We start from the raw sequence: 19,594 nt of genomic DNA on the forward strand, positions 1-19,594 counted from the left end.
TGGGGCCTTATAAGTTCATGCCCCTTCGATCAAATGTTTTGTACACGATTTTGGGATCCAATAGATATCGATTAAGCACAGTATCACAAGAGTCTACACACAAAACTAAGCCTTTAACAAATCTTTGCTTAATAGTCGGGACACAAAACAGGCTTTTACAATCACAATTTTATTAATTACCCTGCTTCTTTTCCAACGTGTGTTGAATGCACTCTTAGCTGATTGCGTTTAAGCAACCGGCTTACTGCCACAATTTCACAGTTCGCTAAGACAGTAAAAAAAGTGAAAAGAGGGGGATTGTTCGCTTCTGACACTGTTTTGCACATCAGACACAGGCAACTAAGCTGGCAGCCAACCGAATTGAAGTGGCATGGCCATGCTCAGTACAGCGACGTACACAAACCGCTGTGCCTATGAACTGAGGAAGTAAATTCAGGTATGAACGTTTCAAATGTTTCCCAGTGCAGTCACCTTGGTAGGGACACAGGGACGGATGAAGCGGATGCCCTCTTTTTCCATGTACTGGCCGATGCGTTCTGCCATGTCCTGGTCAAAGCCCCGCAGCAGGATGGAGCGCACCATGACCGTCACCTCGAGCCCTATGCCCCGGAGGAAGCCCGCGCACTCCAGCGCCACGTATGAAGCACCCACCACCAATGTCTTCCCGGGACAGTAAGGCAGGAAGAACAGGTCGTCGCTGCACAAACATACCGAGCTCCATAAGACTTTAATGCTCACGGTGCCACTACCTAACCTTAGGTCGCAAGAGTGCACTCGATTACGGTAAATTTCTAGCTGATTTAAAACAAGGTAGAGTGACAAGCCTACCTTGAGATTGCATGTTCCCGAGCACCAGGAATATCTGGGTAGCGTGGCCGTTCGCCCATGGCTAGAAGGAAGTCCCTGGACGTAATGAACTTCTCCCCACCCTTTTTGTCAGTCAGCTGTTGAAAAAAAGGAGCAAGAAAACCTCAGTCCTGTGCTCAGGAGCAACAAAAGAATCGCAAAATTGATTCTCGATCAAGAATAACACAAACAACCGCAGGAGTGGTGCATGTCTTCATTCTTTGCACATTTTTTCTTTTGCCCAATTTTTATTGCTATATTAACTACCCGTGTAATGGGACATAGCAAAACAGCCAAATCAAGCTTTTTATTAAAAACTTGGAACTGTGAACAGACATTTGGTTGGAAGATGGGGATTCATTAGCATAGCAAGGGTTTTGGTTCTGGCAGTCTTAATGCCAGAGGTAGCGTAAGAGGGTTCCTGCAAAGCTACCACTTCCCCGTTTCACTATATGTTCTAAGGTGTCACTTGCAAAGAGGTCATTCCACCTTTCTGAAACAGCTGGCTGCAGTACTAGTAAACACTCTCAAGGTAAGGCAAGGCATTATACAAATACTACTACATCTGAAAGCAGATAGGGAGGCAACTGCTGCTGTATCTCAGCTGGCAGAACACTGCACATGACAGGATATGAGTTCACATTCTACTTTCCGCAAAATTATCTTGTGTCTAAATTAATTATGAAGTCTAATCAACATTTCCATTTACAAGAGAATTCTCCTATGCCTTCCCTGGTTTAATTATTACTGTCTTCTTTTGTATCTCCTTCAGACTTCCATTCACATGAGAGCAAGTGTCCCCAGTAGTGGCAGGTTAAAGAACCTCAGTGGCAAATGCATAAAACGTCCTCTCTTGGCTACCAAACAGCTAAACTATATATATGAAGATGTATGGAACAAAATGTAAATGCAGATAAGAACTACATTAAGCGAGACAGTCAAAGTGATGCTTTCAGTTCCAGCATGCAGGAACAAAATTTGATAGGCAAATTCAGAGCAACAAGGCTGCCTTTTATTTTAGAGAAATGTATATAAAATAGTGCATTAAGATGCGGACAGCTTTCTTTTCACCGTCCTGACAAGGACCGATACCAACCTGTCCTGTTATACTAATGAGTAAAGCAAATTTATTTACATAATACATAAATATTTTCTGAAACTAACGGGGTAGACCTCTATAGTTCTGACCAAACAAGGTGGATATATTCGTGATCAAACATTCATGGGTCATGCCTGCAGCTGTGATCCAACACAACATGATGTCCAGACCCACCTACCCCTATCAAATTTCAATACACATAATTAAACCTTTAAATACTATTCCTATTTGGTGAGGGCTCAAAAAACTGCATGGAATCAAGGAATTATATGAAATTTGCTCATTTTCAAATTTTCATTCATTCTCCTAAAAGCATGATTGTTTTCGAAGTTTTCATTTACATGAGGATTATAATTTAAGGGGACAAACTATATTTCTGGCAGACCTATATGTGAGTAAATGAGGTATTCAATGCCATTTTACCTTCAGCTTGTGTTGATCCACAAACTGTGCATACGCGTTCATGTAGTCAACACCAGCTTCTCGAAGGCTCACACGGTACTTCCAGTTGAGAGAGGCAATGTAGTCGCGGACGTTGCCTCGCATTGTCTCCCACTTGAATTGAACTGCGTGACATGCATGCGAAGAAAAAAATGGTCATGAAGTGTGAAATGCAAGTATAAATAAAAACAAGCCCACTGCATGTTATAGTATTCAAGCACTTGTGACATTTTTGTTCTCCAATATTAAATCAAATTGAATTTCTGAAATTTCTGCACAAATTCTTGCAAAAACATTTCCACCTCACATGCTATGCAAATATAAAGCATTTGGCTGGCTTGGCATAAAAGGTCAAGACAAATTCTATACAAATCTGTCTGGCTACAGCATTTTCTCGAACTTTTTCTGATGCTGTCTTCTGCGTTTGCAGTGAACTCAAGAATGTTAAACTGCATGTATGACTAACGCAGACAGAGGAGAGCCACAAAGTTGCATAATCAAGGATGTAGTGGTGGGGAAATCACACTGACAAATGAACGAAAAATCATACTGTTAGTGTTGAACCGGGACAGTTAATTTTTTCTGAACTCCATTTCAAATGAAAGGTCCCCAGGAGCAACTGAGACCAGCTATTGATGGCTCAGTAAGAGTTAAACTTGAAACTGAATAGAAGGCAGTGTAAATGAATTTTAGGGACATGCTTCTGAAGCATTCTGAAATGTTATAGTATCTCATAATTTGTGTTTTAGGCATAGTGCTCACTACCACCGTTAGTACTTTTACGGCAACAATGCCCATACCGTTCATCAAATCTTCACATGCCCTGCATTACCATATCGTCATGAGGAGGATTCATCAAGTAAAAAAGTTAACAAAATTACACATACCATCTTGTACTTCCCATCCAAAACTTTTTGAGTCCATGATGCCTTGACCTAAAATGAGAACAGAAAACATTGATATCAGCTGAAAGGATCGAAATATCTGTCTACCTGGTTTGCAGGTCCTCTCCACAAATACTAGGGTGTTGTTTAATGTCAGGACAGATATGTAGCATTACAGAAGCTATGCATATCGTACAGAAAAGCAACACTGAAGTCAGCCAGCCACCAATTACCTTCTACCTGAGAGAAAGCAAATTACGAAGTGATAGTAGCGGGTAAAGAAAGTTTGAGCTGAGTACATCTGCTACATGAATAAATATTTTGTTTCCTGGTCGCCTACATTGCATGCTGAGGTGTTACTTTTATAGAAGACGTCAGCTGCAAGTCTCCTTATTTTTATTCTTATATTCTGTCAGTGCAGTGTTTGTTTTGGAGATGCGTAGGAGTCAACATAGAGGAGTTGGTAGAACAATCAAAACAAGTTCTTCAATATGGTCTAGCAGTTTACAAATTGAGAAATATACAAGCATGTAAGAAATCACAGTCACATACCTAATAATGCAGCTCGGTGCATGAGCTTTTTTGGTATGCAGCCAACATTGACACATGTGCCTCCCAAACCTGCGATGAGAGAACAGTGAAAGGAAAAACATCAAATTAAAATAAAGTCCGCAGGCACCCTTCATGTGCACTGTTAGATGATATGGTTATTACAGAACTTACCCCATGATGTGCCTTTTGGTGTTGGTTTGACAAAATCACAGACGGCTACTTTTTTTCCGAGCTTAGCAGCTTCCTGTGGAAGAAAAACATTCATGCAAAACGGTTGGAACGCAACACACATAAACCGATGTGACATCTTAACATCACATTGTAAAACTGGCTGCAGAGATCCAGTGCAGGATTGAATGCAGTAATCAGGATTTTTTGCTTCACAGTTCATAAGGCTGTAGAATGCCTTCTCAGAATGACTGCTTTTCACGCTTGAAGTGCTGGTGTTGCCACATTGCTGACACGACTGAAGGGAATCAGCCTAAGCTGTACACTGCCGTGCTTTTTTTAAAAAACAAAACAGTTTAAAAGTTGTGGGGACGCCTTCGTCCCCTGCGTTCGCTTTCCCTCAACTCACCAGTTCCCTGTGATTAGCTTCCCCATAACGCACTCCCTTTAGTGGGGTTACTTTTAACTAACAGGGGAGGGCGCTCGCGTCGCAGCGACAGCAGCGCCACGGATGGCGTGTTTTGCCGCTCGCGCGCGGGGGAAGGCTTTCTCTCTTCTCCCTGGGACCGGGAAGCGACCGGACGTTTCGCTCGCAGCTTCGCTCTTCGTCGGCGGGCGTCCTCGTGTGGAAACATGTTCCCCTCAGCTCGTCCCGTCCGGCCTCAGAGATATTCCCTCTGCCCTACCGTGGGCGAACATTCGCTCGTAACCGTGCTGGTGAGTCGGACATCCTCAATTCCTCAGTGTGTTTGTTGCTAGCTGGCGTTGTTGTTGTTTGTTATAGCAATGTAGTCAAGAGTTTGACGAAACGTCGTCTGGTCAGGTAGAGGCATAATAAAAACATAGGGTCACTGACCAAGTCAAAATTTTAATGAAACATATTGACGTTTCGGTATTGAGATTGTGAACAAGGAAGCCGTAGGGCTTCCGAAACGTCAATACGTTTCATTAAAATTTTGACTTGGTCAGTGACCCTATGTTTTTATTTGTTATAGCAATAAATGCCTTGTTTGTGTCAGCCAGTGTGTCGTTCCTTTGTTCCCGCAGAGCAAGGCCCGCCGTGGTCGGCGTGCGCTCGGTAGAGCTCGCGACCACGGGGTGGGGTTCGCGCGGCTTTGAACTGTGTCAGCCGCGCTTAAGCGGGGAGAACGAATTTATCTCCCCTATTTAAAACCCCACAAAGTGCACCTTTACAGTAGACAACTTCATGTTAGTTTCATTAATGTTACACAAGTACATCAACTCCCACTGCTGAGTGATGTCGATAACAAGATAAACAGGAGCACATACTCGACTGAAAACAGTGAATGCCTTCAGCTGCCACTTGTTATGCTAATGGCAGCATTATGCAGTGTAAGCCACCTGTCGTGTTTCCCGCTGCCGTAGCAGCCTATCACCATCAATCTTGCACGAGCATGTGTCTGGAAGGCGTGCCTGGGAAAGTGGCCTTGAGCACAAGCCAGTGTTTGATATTAGCCTTTGCTGCTCGCAGCCATGCTTTCAAACCATTAAACTCAGTTTTTATGTTTCCAGGCGTTTATTTAATTTTATTTATTTTTATTCATTTTCAGCACACTGTTAGCCTCATGTGGGAAGCTGTATTAGGAAAGGGACTAAAAAAATCCATACACTATGGTTTCTGCGGACCAAATGAAACAAACAAACGAACGAAAACTTACAATCATGAAAACAGTGAAAGTAAGAAAAAAAAAAGAAAAGCAAACAAGTCGAAATCACGGCACTTGCTTCCAAGCTAGGTGCGACAAGCCATCTAAAAAGGCACCTAAATGTGTGCAGGTAACATTATTTGGTAGCAGGATCCAATCTCGGATGGTTTGAGGAAAGAAGAAAAATTTGCATATTCATTAAAGTGCTTACTATGTTTCGTTCTGGAATCTGCAGTGTTCAAAAACGCCGCGTATGTATGCTTAGTGTATAACTTTAGTGTATAGATTTAGTATGTCTTTAGTGATGTTCCCTGCAAAGCCACGAGCCCATCACCTTCCAATGCCTAGAGCAGTGCTGTGTAACATCTTCCAGAGAAAACCTCATAGCATGTTTCAAGAGAAACCTTGTAACTGAGACAGAACTCTGGTGAATGGCACTGCCTCTCGCAGCACCAACTACACAACTCTAATTCAGCTTGGGTCGGTACTAGCAACAAGTAAAATAATGAGCATCTTAAGTAAGACATAATACTCTGCTTTTTGCTTAGTCTGTGCAGCCAACTAGAACAAGCCAAAGTGGCGCACACTTTTTGCCTGTTGTCAATCGTGCCGTGCACAAAAAACTTATGAGACAACATGACAGTACAGCAGCTTATGCTAGCATTCCTGCCACAGCACAATAAGTCCTTCCTTACTGTGAGCGCTGCAGGCTTACCTTAGAAGCAGCTAAGCCGCCGGATCCTCCGCCAATGACCACAAGGTCATAGTCGTAGGAGACACCATTGGTCAACAGTTGCCCCAGTGCGCCTGTCTGGTGGGCGGTGGCGGTGTCTTCACTGCCACCAACGAGCTCTCCACCAACAAACACCTGAGGCACACCGGACAGCCCTGTCTTCTGGCTCAGTGCCTCCTGGATCGGTGGTCCGTAGCCTGGACATAACAGAAGTACAAAGTTTAAAAAGTTGCCCATGGCACAGAACATGCCACTTAATAAGTATTGGCTCTTCTCTAGAGAGACGAGCTACAGAGGAAGAAGCATGCTGTAAGCCGAGGCCCTCAGTAGAGGGTCATTACAAAAAGTGTGACATAAGCTATTTAATTCTATCTCACAGCAAGTGATTATAAATGTTTGCTCAGGTTCCTGAATAGGTGGCTGCACCTTTTATTTGCTATCTATGCAGCTGCACAGTGCCGAAGAACTAGAATATTTAATGCACATCTTGCAAGGGATTTTGTATTTTCGGTACACGATAAAAAAAAAAAAACATTTGCTAGCACAGCAGAGCTCAATAACTACCTAGTAACTTGCCTGGTGGCCTTTTAAAGAACAAACAAGAGCCAGACAAATAGAAAATAGCAACAGCCTACACTTATATGACATTAGGTTATGCAGGTATACCCCTTGAGCACACAGCGGGATGACATCCTCACTGAACAGTTAAGAAGCAAATAATCTCCTAAACATTACATCTGTTGCAAAGTAAAGCACAAGTGTGGGGACATGCCACATATCGCTAGCAGCTGAGCAAGGCAAAATCAGAAAGCTGTCGCAGATGCACGAAGGCCGTCAAACCGCGGGGTAATAATAATAAAAAAAAGGTAAGTGCTGACGTCACAGGACACTGCAGGCAACGCGTAGGTTAGACAAACAAAGCTTGCAGCTGGCTCAAACGGACGTCCGCGCAGCACCACGCTCGTTATGTGCAACTATTGTGCAACTACCCGGCGACATAACAGCTGACGAAGACGATGATGATGATGGCGGTGGAGATGATGGTGACGACGGCGGTGACACTGGCGGCGAAGATGGCGAATCAGGCGAAGTGGGCGCGGTGTCATCTCGTTTCTGCGCAGACATGCTCGCGGTCAAGACTCAGCGGCGACCGCTCGGCTCCACCGCCGATCGAACCTTGGCTACATCGCCGGGCGTCGCGGTGGAGCGAAAAGAAAAAGAAAAGCGACCGGGAGCTTCATCCTAGTGCAGCATGGAAACGGTTGGTCAAAAGCGCGCGACCGTGCAATGGCTGCTCAATGGCGTCCTCTTTAGTGGGCGCAGGAACCATGGGGTGCCGAGTGTAGACAGTAGGGCGACTAACGCGCGGAAATGGTGCAAAATATGACCTCCTCGATTCGCCGCAGACTCGAAACGGCATGATACGCCGGTCTGTGCAACAGTGTTTTAACGCGAAAGCGTCGAAGTTCCCGTTCTGCAGAAAATCAGGCGTCGTCGTCGTCGTGAACGAAAAATCCCCGGAGAAGCAACCTAAGTGGGCCACCGAGGTCACGTGACCACGTGACCTTGTGGCGCCATCGCAACCTGCCCATCGGATTGTGAAGTTGAGAATGACCAATTCCGCATATATGGGGATTAACCCATTCACGCGATCGCGTCATACCCTTACTTTATTTAGTTTTAATTTTTATTTTATTTAATTTTTCAAGTAGATAGGCTGACTGTCAAGATGTCGCTGACGTATACACGCTGGCCTTTTAATATTTTATCAGCTCTGTACCACAAAATTAAATATGCCTGATTTTGGCTAGCATTTCAGTGCTATACAACGACGCAAACAGAGCGTCTGAACTGAGGCAAGAACAGAGGGACCGCACAAAAGCATGCCTTCGGGTGACCATAATTTTTCTTGTGCCTTTCAATACACGACAAAACATCGCTTCATTTTGATCCAATTTCTTGAATGTAACAACAGGATAGTTAAGCGGGCGAGTTGGTGATACATTATGCAAAAAAAACAGCGCGAACAAACGGGGACGAGACGAAGAATACACAGGAACAAGCGCTGTGAATGTCTACACCCCTACAGATATATCTTTTTGCGGTACCAGCGAGTCAGTCATATGCATGCTCCATGCACAGAAACCTGCGCGAAGGTATTAGAAGTCCACAAGCCCATGAACAGATCTTGTAACAAGTTCTTTCTTTTGACGCGAACAACGGCAGCCATTTTGAAATCATCACCCGCCAATAAGCTGCACAAAGGAGGGCTGCATGTTTGCGACGAGAAATCAGAACAGCTGTACGCGCGTGCCAAGGCCGTCGCGCTTCATTCAGCGCACCAGCTGACGCGCTCTGAGCGCGGGCGAAATGATTCCCAACAATGTCCTCGGAAGGACAATAGAGACCCAGTCAACCACGGATATCCGTAGTACGTACGATTAAGATCCGAATCTCCAGTGCCAGGTGGGGATGTCCGTAGGGCATGCCTACGGACGTCCATATCCGGACATACGCATCGGAGATTCGGAGTATGTCCAAAGGACGTTCGTTATCGGATGGCTGGCGGATATCCGCGGACGGATGTCCGACGGGTATCCGTGAATATGCCTGTAGGGATGTGAACTTACGACGTCACATACATATTTTGTTTTTCGTCACATAAAAAAATGAAAAGAAATTCTATTTTGCAAACGACAAATTCAGCCCATCAAATTTTTATACCGGCAATTAGTTGCATATTCGGATTAATCAATTAACATCACTCGAAGATGGTGCTGATATGAAAGAACCTGAATTAAACTAATTGCGTGACTTTCTGCTATCAATGCCCTTTTCTCTTCCAGCATTCCGCCGAGGTAACCGAGGCATGCTGCCTTCCATGAAAACTAAACTCCTGCCAGAAGCCGCGGCAGGACGACAGTACTTAAAGTCGATCCAATCCAATCCGTCAGCCACCAGTTCCGGCGCGGGCGGCACGGTGCACAACGGTGCGATCTTTGCGTAGTTTTTCGTGGCATCGTGCTTCTTTCGACCTTTATTTTTGCTACAGTATGCGGTTTGTTTGTTCTGCGGTTGCTTGGCTGTGCTATAAATGTGATCAATAACCTATGTGCTCGACAAGACCTTCTTCTGCACCAGAAGCTTTCGTGAAATAGCCCTGACGTCGTACTGCACCCGACTCTTTGTTGCCTCGGATGAAAGAAGCGGCGTGTTATAACTTGCAAGTAAGTAACTGTGCTTGAAGATTACTTTGATGATGTTGCCGTGGGATGAGCAAAATGCTGTAGCATATTATGCTCACTTGCACAACTTAATTGTTTGCACTGGAGTGGAAGTTACAAGTACGATGCGGTAGCTGCCGCAAACGTGTTTGCCCGCGTTCGCGAGCCTGTCGCGAAGCTCCGTAAGCCAGTGCATCGCGCCTCTCTCGTTCTACACTACGAAAAAAATTGAGACGAGGTGTACACATGCATGGTGTGAATCTTAAGGCAGTTGTAGGTAAGTTCTTAATAGCGATAAAACAGAACGCACGAAAAGGATAATGTCGGGGCTGTGTGTGTTTTGCGGTGCTTCGCGACTGATTTCTTATTTTCTTGCTGTCATTGCGGTGTGTATGTGGCCCGCCTGCGGAGTGTATTGGTGCCTAAATTATGTCATGCCATGGAAAGTGCAGGTAGGTTGAAAATAATGTAAAATTCGTCTACCTTCACAGCTTATCAACTTGTTTCAACACTAGGCTTGTCAAATGGATGTTTCCAGCCATCTACAGCACAGTAATTTGCGTTTAAATTAATTTTTCATCCTTTTCCTTGCAGCGTGTATGTGGACAGCTCGTGCAATTGATTGTTGCAAATGTGCCACATCGTAGTGTCAACAGGTATGTATAAGTTGCAGTGTAAGTGCATGTTGCCCACTCACAACCTGTCCACTTGTTCCCTCAGGGTTGCTGCACGGACGTGACCAGCCCATTCAGAGCAACCGTGTTGTAGCTTGCGCTGCAGAGCATTGGTCTACATGTAAGTTCAAAGTGTGTTGAAATTATCAGCTCCCTTCATGCACTCTTCATCTTTTCCTTTGCAGCACGTGTGTGGACATTTCGTGCAATTGATGGTTGCGAATGTGTGACATAGTCAGCAGGTATGTTTTAGCTATGGTATTTTTTATTATGATCTTCAGTGGCAGTATCTTGAATTGCAAAAATCATGTACCCTTTCAGTGACAGTATTTTTGCATTTTTGTTTGTTTTCCAGGGAAAAACTTTTTTACAACAGATTCAACATGAGAATACAACCTGCATACAGTAACCCGTCCTATTGCATGGGACCTCTTCCAGTGTCAAGCGTGAAGAATGCTTCTTGAAGGTTGAAAGCATGCGTTAAAGCCTTTAATAAAATTGTTTGATTTTAAGACAACTTGCTTTGTGTTTGGTTGCTTCCTATAGGCATATGCATTTGATGTACGATGAGGCCTGTGCCTGATATAAAACACTTTGTGGGCTTGTATATAAACTCATTTAGTATATGACAGTTATATTAGTGGCTGCAGTCACCAAGGCCTGCAACATGCCAATGTCCTCTTTAGGTCCGCGGCGGATATCCGCGGATATCCGTATAGGATGTCCGTGGGAGATCTTTCCAGTTACAAATGTACCTCCGTCGGACGTCCCTCGGAGATCCGTCGGAGGTCGGCGGATCTCCCACGGATATCCGTACATCCGTTAAGGGACGTACATAGTACGTCCACTGGACGTACAGTGGTTGATTGGGGAGACGGTTCAGTTCACGCTAATAACGTCTAATTTCAGAAAACACCATAGTATTTCAGAAATTACTGTCGCACAGTCCTGCCACACCACGTCAACAAGTTTTAAAAGGCTACGATTGTAAAGTACTACGGTCCTGCTTTGCTTTCTTCCATGTTCCCGTACTCTCACTACCAGATCTCTAGCACGCGACGACCGAGGCCTCATTCTGCGAAAGTGAAACCTCTGAATCCGCCATTTCAACAGGTTCCTATGATGTCAGGAAATAAGGGGCGAGTGCCCTACATACGTATCGATCGACCGAAAATATCATGTGTCTTGACGCCCTGCCCGTCAGCTGGCACAGCACTCGGTCAGCCTCTAGCGAAACTGCTCGCTTCCACAACCAAAACCATACACGGCAAGCGCAAAACGCAGGCATACAGTCGTGTACAATATGAGAGGGAACAAATTTTTTTCACAAAACCGCGAGTTTTTAGGTTATTTCTCCATTAAATCTGTGAATGACTTTTGGATGTTATACACCAATCATCATCATCATCACCATCAGCTACGCCCACTGCAGGGCAAATGCCTCTCTCATGTCTCTACAATTAACCCTGCCCTTCGACAGTTGCGGCCACCGTAACCCCGCAAAGTTCATCATCTCGTCCGGCCACCTTATTTTCTGTCGCCCCCTGCTACGTTTGCCTTCTCTTGGAATCCACTCTGTTACCCTTAAGGACCAGCGGTTATCTTGCCTTCGCATTATATGCCCTGCTCAGGCCCATTTCTTTCTCTTGATTTCAACTAGGATATCATTAACGCGCGTTTGTTCTCTCACCCACTCCGCCCGCTCCCGATCTCTTAACGTTACACCTATCATTTTTCTTTCCATAGCTCGCTGCGTTGTCCTTAACTTAAGCTGTACCCTCTTTGTTAGCCAGCCCGTTTCTTCCCCACACAACAATGTACACCAAGAGGAGTTAGAAAATAGGAAAAAACTGTAATAACTTTGCTCGCTCTCGTATTGCTCACGGCTGCACACGGGCTTGTGTATCAGAAACGCCACAATAAGTGCCCCAAATACGAATACACCGAGAAAGTCGTGTGCGCCTTTGAACATTTTCGTGCCAGATACTATCGCCGCCGCTCTCAACAGGCTCAAGCGAAACAACTCGAAGCCAGAGCACGCAGGGCTCCTAGACTCCTTTCTAACCAGCAACGTCCTCGGCCGTACCGTCGAAGCCCAGGAGCAGAGGCTCGTCCGAGCAGACCGTCGACGCCGTCGGGGGCGGCGCAATGTCCAGCGCGGATTCCTCGACGGCCACATGGCAGCAGATGGCGGGGAGCAGCCTGGGCATGCCCGGCGGCCGCGGGGGAGCCGCCAACAAACCGCGCGCGGCTCCCACCACCACCACATCGATTCTCGACGCCCCTGCAGCTCACTCCTCGCCTGCCGACGACGTACCCGGCTCCCCGCACACGTTGTCCGGGCGACCGGGCAACGTATGCGCGAACCCGCGACACCCCATCTCCGCCCTCGTGACAGCATTGACGCGCGCCGGTGCATGGTGACCGCATGTCCAACGACAACGCGTCGGGCGGTCACGTCACGGCCGATGGCGCACCGCAGACGTCATGGGAGGAAGTCATCGAAAACGACTTTTCTCCGGGCCGCCAAGTGCGCGCGTGTACCCCAGCGTCCTTTCTTTGTAGTGGTCAAGAGAGGCAATTTAGGAACCGTTCAATGAACCACGTTTGCGTTTTCACTCTCGCTCCCGGTGCTTCTGAACGAAACCCGGTCGATATTGCCCGTTCGCGAGCGTGCGAAGACTCTGGGTAAGTATTTACGCAAGTTACTGGAACGCTTGTCATTTCGGCTATAGTTGCGGAATCGTGTACAGTATCGGCAATTCACACATACGACAATATATACGTTCTTCTGTGCAAGGGAACTTTCGAGCATTTCCTTGCTGCCGACAGCTCCGCCTTATTTTCTATCACCCGACTGCAAGCCGTCGTTAATAGGGCCCACGCCCATTAATGATCGGCTCTCCTCTCTCTCAACCAGGAAGCTGGCAGGGGAATTTGCTGTTATACGTCTGTTAAAGTTACCGATGCCTAACAACATCGCAAGGCGTGTAGTCGGGCCCAAGCCAGTTTCCGTTTTAGTCCGAAGGCAGCTGCACTGCGTCCAACGCCTCTATTCGCTGCCCGTGTTGGCGCGCATCCAGCAGACAGAGCGTTGCATCTTTTTTTTTCTTTTTTTTTCTTCCTAACAAGTTTGAAATCGCAGCTGCGTGCGCCCGCGCTCACGCAATGGCCACCCCGTATAGCTCGTTTAGACGCGTGGCGCAGCGTGGCCTTGGCCGGGAACGTGACTTAAACAGCAAGACAAAAAGAAAAAGCACAACCCGTTCACGACGCTGCTGCCTCATCGGGACCCGCTCGTTGCGTCAACTCTTCGCGCCGCGCAAGCGAGGAACTTATTTCCGGGTGCCAACCATTAAAGGGGGCGGGACAAGGATCGATACCGCCTCCGCTCTTCCAACCTGAACGTGTGTATGCTTCATGTGCATCATAAAGCACTCCCACTCGTTCCATTCTCTCCCGCTGCCCTAAACCACACCACTCCCACACTTTCGTTCTCTCCCGTTGCGAAGAGGTGTGCACCTGCTCCCAGGACCACCTGTACCACGTGACCACAGGTGGTACGTGGTAGGCTCGAAACCACCCACTTCACTTGTTTGTTACCCAACAGTGCCTCGTATTTAGTATTTACACTGGTCTTTAGTAATCTAGCAAAATCGCCTTTCTGGAAATAAAGGTTCGCCGCTTGATATCAGATGCGCTGCCACGGTCCTGCAAGCGTTGAACTACAGCATGGAAGCTTCTTGCTCGCATGTTCTCTGTCCGCTGCCGGCACCAGAAAACTCTCGACGTGGCATTTAGCGGCTCTCCTACCTCGTTATCGTGCAATCATCCATGTAACCGCACTCCTAATATATGTTTTCACAGCAAAATGCAGTGCTTTCACAGCAGATGGCCCCATGGTAGGATGGCAGCTCTAGCCACCCTGTACAGAAGGGGCCCCAATACCTGCCACTCTCGTTTGCCTAGCCGCAGTACCCGGGTTCGAACCCGACCGCGGCGGCCGCGTTTCGATGGAGGCGAAATGTAAAAGGCGCCCCTGTGCTGTAGGATGTCTGCAGTGCAGGTCAAAGATCCCCAGGTGGTCTAAATTATTCCGGAGACCTCCACTAGGGCACCTCTTTCTTCGTTTCTTCTTTCACTCCCACCTTTATCCCTTCCCTTACGGCGCGGTTCAGGTGTCCACCGAGATATGCGAGACAGTTGCTCCATCATTTCCTTCACATCACATAATTTGGCAATGCCCCGGATCCCCGGGCGCTGAGGACAATATTATAAGTAGAGCAGTCTGGGAGGCCCTTCTGCGAAGCGAGGTCCCCGCCGACCAGAAACGAGCTGTCCGCCTGGCGGCTGAAGCCGCGAAGCCAATGTATCTTCGCCAGTCTTTAGTCGCGGAGGTCCCGACTCCCTTCCCCCTAGGCCTGAGTGCCAGGGAGGGGGAGTAGGGGGCCTCCTACATCGGTGGAAATAAAAGTTATCTATCAAAAACCAATTTTCATTTTTTCAGGCGCAGTAAGGCTCCCGCGTAAGCGGACCACGGTATCAGATTGTGGATCGCGCCAACGGTCTAATGCAACCGACGATGCACTCCCAAAGGCTTACTTTCCTTGCCTAGTTTTCCTTTTTTTGTTGTGTGTTTGCTTTCGAAACCCACACGGGTTACTTTGAGCACTAAACGCGTTCACCTACCTTTCACGTATTCGCGGGCAGAAACGGTTGATACCAGCCTCAGAAAGGTTCTCGCCGTGACCATAAGCATGACTTTGACACGAGACGCAAAACCACTGGACCGACAGAACTCGCGAATGAGTGCCAAGGTCAACGAGGCGGACCGAGCATACGGCCTCGCGTCGACGACTGCGCTCGCTAGAAAGCAGTTTAGCAGCCTGTAACGAACGAGGTTAGAGAAAGCCGCACGGCGGACGGCGGTATACGTACAACTTGCTCGCAGTGCCAGACACGGCTCATTTGCAGAAATCCATGCGCGCGGACACTGGAGACGTTTCCCACTCGCCGAAGCTTCCTAAGCTCGCGGTAAGGACGCCCACCGCGGAAATGGTTAATGAGCCGTGAGCGAACTGAATTCGGTTTTGCCACAAAAACAAGCAAGCAGCACTGTGAGCAAGCGCGCTTTAAAGAGTTAGGGGTAAATGCTAGGCTCCCCCTCCCGGGACGTTAAACCCCCGTAAACCATAAACCGCGTGACATGACGTTATCGCATAGTGCGCTCACATGACCTACTGTCATCGGTGATATGATTGACCCATTGCACCACTTAATCGCGTATACATGACTCGCACACATATACAAGACTCTCTTAACAGCTGAAGCTAAACGTGACATTACGAGAACGCCTCAGCTTGTTCTTTACAACAACGCCGCGCATATGTACTATCATGGACAAAAGACTCCAGGACGCATAACCGGGAACAAAAGCCGATAGCTCCGTTAGTAGGCAGTTATCAAAGCCTAACTTGCGGAAGCGATAGCGGGATTCATGCGCTCCAATATGGTGCAGTGAAAACAGATGTTCGTTGACAGGAGTGACAGATGCGCCTAGATCGCTTTTCCCGGGTCCTGGCGACTTTATTCACAATAGTGCGTAGTTTTAACGCTAAAGTCGCTTAATCAACGGTCTGTGTCAAAATAATGTTGGCTTATCTGGAGTGCTCTAAAATCTGGTCATCTGTCGCCGTTGTAACGTCACCAACATAATGCAGCCTTTGACACCGAGTTCAGTGCGCTCCGCTTAGAGATGAAGTAAAAAAGAAAACCCACGACACAGCCGTATACAACGTTTCGCATCGTGCCTGAGACTCGGCCGATCCAGTGGTTGGCCTACGGGATGCCACGGCATAAAGGACAGCTGCATGCAGCCATACACTGCGTTCATCGAAGATCTGTGCAGGCGTTCGAACTAATTTCCGTTTTTCCGGCAGGCGAAAGTGCAATTCACACGGCGGAAGCTCGGTACAGTGCGTTCCCATAAGCGCCAGGACTTCCTTACGTGCCGATATTTTTACTGCGCGTCAAGGCCCTTGACGTGAGTAGCACATCCGTGTGCTACGATAAAAGGCAACTGCGCTTTCGTGAGACCGGCGTGCCGCAGATGCCCTACACTGCACCCCTTCCCCCAACCTGTGTTTGCTTTGTATTCGCAGGGTCTCGTCTCCCCTTGATATTGCTACCAAGCTACAAGAACACACACGGTGTAGCAATGCTCCCCGATGCTCGGCTAATCATTGATAGAAAAACGTTTATGGATGAGGATGGCCGGAGATTAAAAAAAATATATGGCACGTCTTTTTTACATTTATATTTTACAACGCGACCACTAACGCGCTTTACCCTCCTTACGAGAGGGGAGGGGGTGTAAAGGCCTGAAACGGTGTCCTGACTCCATATGACACCCTAAGAGGCAGCTGGACATTGGCGCCGCAAAGCTTCGCAGTCCACCCCTTGAGCGTGCGTTATCCGGCACAGACAGCCCACGTACCTGCAGGCCGCAAGAGATAAGCCCCATATCTCCGGCCGGCACGTAAGAGATAGCATACACAAGAGACAAACGTATGACGCGCATATTCGTCATGAAAGGGCCGCTAGCGAGGGCGATGCAGGGAAAGATATCGAAACGAGCTTTGCAGATGTTTAACCGACAATGTTTCCGGTGTAACGTCGTCGCGATGGGCTTTAGCGGATATCGTTAACGTCAAAAGCTAAGGTTCCAACTCTTCAAACAACCTTATTACGTCACGTGGTTGGAGACGGCACGCAGATTGGTGCGAAATCTGTATTTCTTTCGAACCGTTGCGTTAATGACCGCAAGTGATGCCAGAGCACGCTTTTAGTTACGAGTAGCGCACGAGTATGGTACGCCCACGAATCCGCATCGTGCAATTAATCAATCAATCAATCGATGATGGCTGCATTTCGAAAGAGAATTTCGCTACTGGTATGGTCAAACAGCGACAAACCTTCACAAGTGCTTTAGCAAAACGAGGAAAATGTGCAACACTTTTTCTGTTTCTTCTGTCGGGTTTAAGTATATGACACAGCGAATACCGAAGGTGCATACACGCGCAGACGTAAGCAAACAAAATAAGCCCCAGGAACGCGTGAAAACTTTACTGTCTGCAACTTCAACTCACCGTCCTCGTCAACTTCGATCGCCAGGTAGGGCTCGTTAAGGCTGCTGAAGAGCTCCTTCGTCTGGAAAAGATAAAAAGAAGCCATTTACTGGCGGAACAAGCTCTTACAGTGAGATACATGTTTTTGTTCCCCAGCATCTTTTACTCTTGAGAAAAAACAGCGCTTGCAGACAAAGGACCAGAACAAGAAGGACACACAACTGCGCTGTCGTGAAAATAACTGAACTCCCTTGTCATGACCGTACGCATATCTGAGAATGTCCCGCCAACCAGAACTTTTGGCTGCACTGCTCAACGATTCCAGGTGCGTCACGCGCTATTGCTTTCTTCTATTATGCCCTGTTTACTAATGACTGATGCGCAAAGGCGATGTTCAAAGAACAAGCTCTTTGATATCGAACTCCAACTGGCGATCCGGAGAGCTGCTCCGGATCGCCAACTGGGATTCGCCATCAAACTTCCCTGCATCGACACAGAGCAAGCGGACGCTGACACACCTAGCGAAACCGGATAAAGGAAATGGCACCTCCGCTTCTCCATATTCCATTTAAGTGCGATGCAAAAGCACTGAAATAGTGCACGATTTATCCGTGAATGACACAGCCACAGGGGATAGCCGTCACAGAATGCGCACACAAAGGGACAAATTTGCTTGCATTTTACTTTAACGGTACGCAGCGGTATTAAGCGATAATAGATCGCCCAATGCTTTCTCAGAGACCAAGCGATTAAATCGATAAGAGGATGGGAGGAAGATGCAAGAGTAGCAAATAAGTCACTTTAACAAATACGTTGCGATCACGGGCTTCTTATGTGGACAAGTCAAAAGGGCACAAACAGTCATTGAAACACATAAAAGGGTGGCGAAATCGAGATGATCATAGCATCAAAAAAAGCAAAGCAAACATTAATTAAGACTCATGAGAAAGGGAAAGGCGTCGTAGCTCTCGCCTTGGACGGATTCCTGAGTCCCGTTGTTAGGGACGGTAAAGAGGGTTGAAGGGCGCAGGTAAAGTGAAAAAGACGTGAGAAGTGATGAGAGTAGCGGGACCGAGTGCAACTATTTCTTAAAATTCCCCATTTATTAGTGTCGAGGCGTTGTTATTCCAACCAGCAGGCATCAGTCATGAAGGTGCGCGATTTCCCCTCTTCTCCATTGTGCTAAGATGAACCTAAACGCTGCACAATGATTTCCGTTTGATGAAAACGAACTTCCTTTCCAATGCGCTAAGGGCATGGCAAATTCAGAACAGAGTATACAGCCCCCGCACGTAGAGTACGCTGTCCCGCGCGCCCCCTTTACACAGATCAAAATGGTCGCTTCGTTATATGCAGCAATTCGCAAAAACTCGATCGTATCTCATGACAGGGACATTAGTTTTTTTTTTTTTTTCGTATTTCAGCGCTTTGATGCACGGAGAGTTTCACGTGTTTTGTACACGACCCGCTTTTTTGCGCCAGATGATTGCCGACATAGGTCCTTCAATTTGCACCGCATAAAAAAAAAATTAAAATGTGGTGCTCCCGCGTCGCTTTCAACGTGTTGACACAGGACGGCTCAATACAAGCTGGAACAGTAAACGATACAAAACTGCCTAAGTGCGGCAACATATGTTTGTTTTTAATGTGTGATTAATATTTTTATGGCTACTTAAAGGAACACTGTTAGGTCAAATAGAAGCAACCATGCAACGCGCACTCTAGCGAAGATCGATTGCGCGACGAGAAGGATCAATGACATTTATTATGCGTGTACCGAGCACCAAGCAAAGAACAAGAAGCTAGCCGGCCCATGCTAAACTCGGCAAGTCAGCGCAGAAGCAACGTCACGCCAGGTAGCTGTCCACTGCTGAATAAATGAGCACAGAACACGCACAGTAAGGGTCCGCCTACTTAATGGAAAAAGCCAGCGCATTAAGTGAAAGGGCACCGGTTTCGACATCGACCGCAGGCGGAGACGGTGTCGGCTTTAATGATTCAGAGCCGTACGGATACTCTTTCTTGGAGAGGGAGCAAACATGCCAGACGGATCCAGGATTTCCCGGCGCCAAGCCCTAGGAAGAAGCCGAGTGCGCGGCCGTGTCCTTGAAGGGTTTCTCACGAACCGCGCAATGCGCTTTTGTACTGGCTGCGTCAAAACTCAATTTTTAAGCAGTAG

General features: G+C 47.2%; 1 protein-coding gene and 1 long non-coding RNA gene across 6 annotated transcripts in view; one reads left to right on the top strand and one right to left on the bottom strand.

Annotated features, from left to right (window-relative positions):
• Positions 1-19,594, bottom strand: part of LOC149358780 (thioredoxin reductase 1, cytoplasmic-like) — a 29,364-nt gene that overhangs the window by 8,840 nt on the left and 930 nt on the right. Inside the window, exons 2-9 of one of the 2 annotated variants that reach the window (XM_089570978.1) lie at positions 17,437-17,497; positions 6,373-6,587; positions 3,994-4,066; positions 3,823-3,891; positions 3,274-3,321; positions 2,369-2,511; positions 829-944; positions 472-697 (exon numbers count right to left, since the gene is read on the bottom strand). In XM_089570978.1, the coding sequence (XP_089427104.1) occupies positions 472-697; positions 829-944; positions 2,369-2,511; positions 3,274-3,321; positions 3,823-3,891; positions 3,994-4,066; positions 6,373-6,587; positions 17,437-17,497 (951 nt within the window). Of the gene's footprint in view, positions 1-471; positions 698-828; positions 945-2,368; positions 2,512-3,273; positions 3,322-3,822; positions 3,892-3,993; positions 4,067-6,372; positions 6,588-12,374; positions 12,630-17,436; positions 17,498-19,594 lie in introns of those variants that run through there. The other variant, XM_089570979.1, reaches the window with a different exon arrangement.
• On the top strand, positions 9,122-10,986 carry LOC149358781 (uncharacterized). Of its 4 annotated transcripts, none has more exons than XR_016288243.1 (5): positions 9,123-10,066; positions 10,209-10,270; positions 10,335-10,409; positions 10,474-10,530; positions 10,644-10,986. It is a non-coding gene; the product is annotated as an uncharacterized LOC149358781 (long non-coding RNA). The 4 variants fall into 4 exon arrangements; XR_016288244.1 differs by having other exon boundaries at positions 9,126-9,617; XR_016288241.1 differs by having other exon boundaries at positions 9,122-10,066; positions 10,209-10,409.

The sequence above is a fragment of the Amblyomma mixtum genome, chromosome 2, assembly GCF_055824585.1.
Source record: "Amblyomma mixtum isolate Tamu chromosome 2, ASM5582458v1, whole genome shotgun sequence".
Lineage (NCBI taxonomy): Eukaryota > Metazoa > Arthropoda > Arachnida > Ixodida > Ixodidae > Amblyomma > Amblyomma mixtum.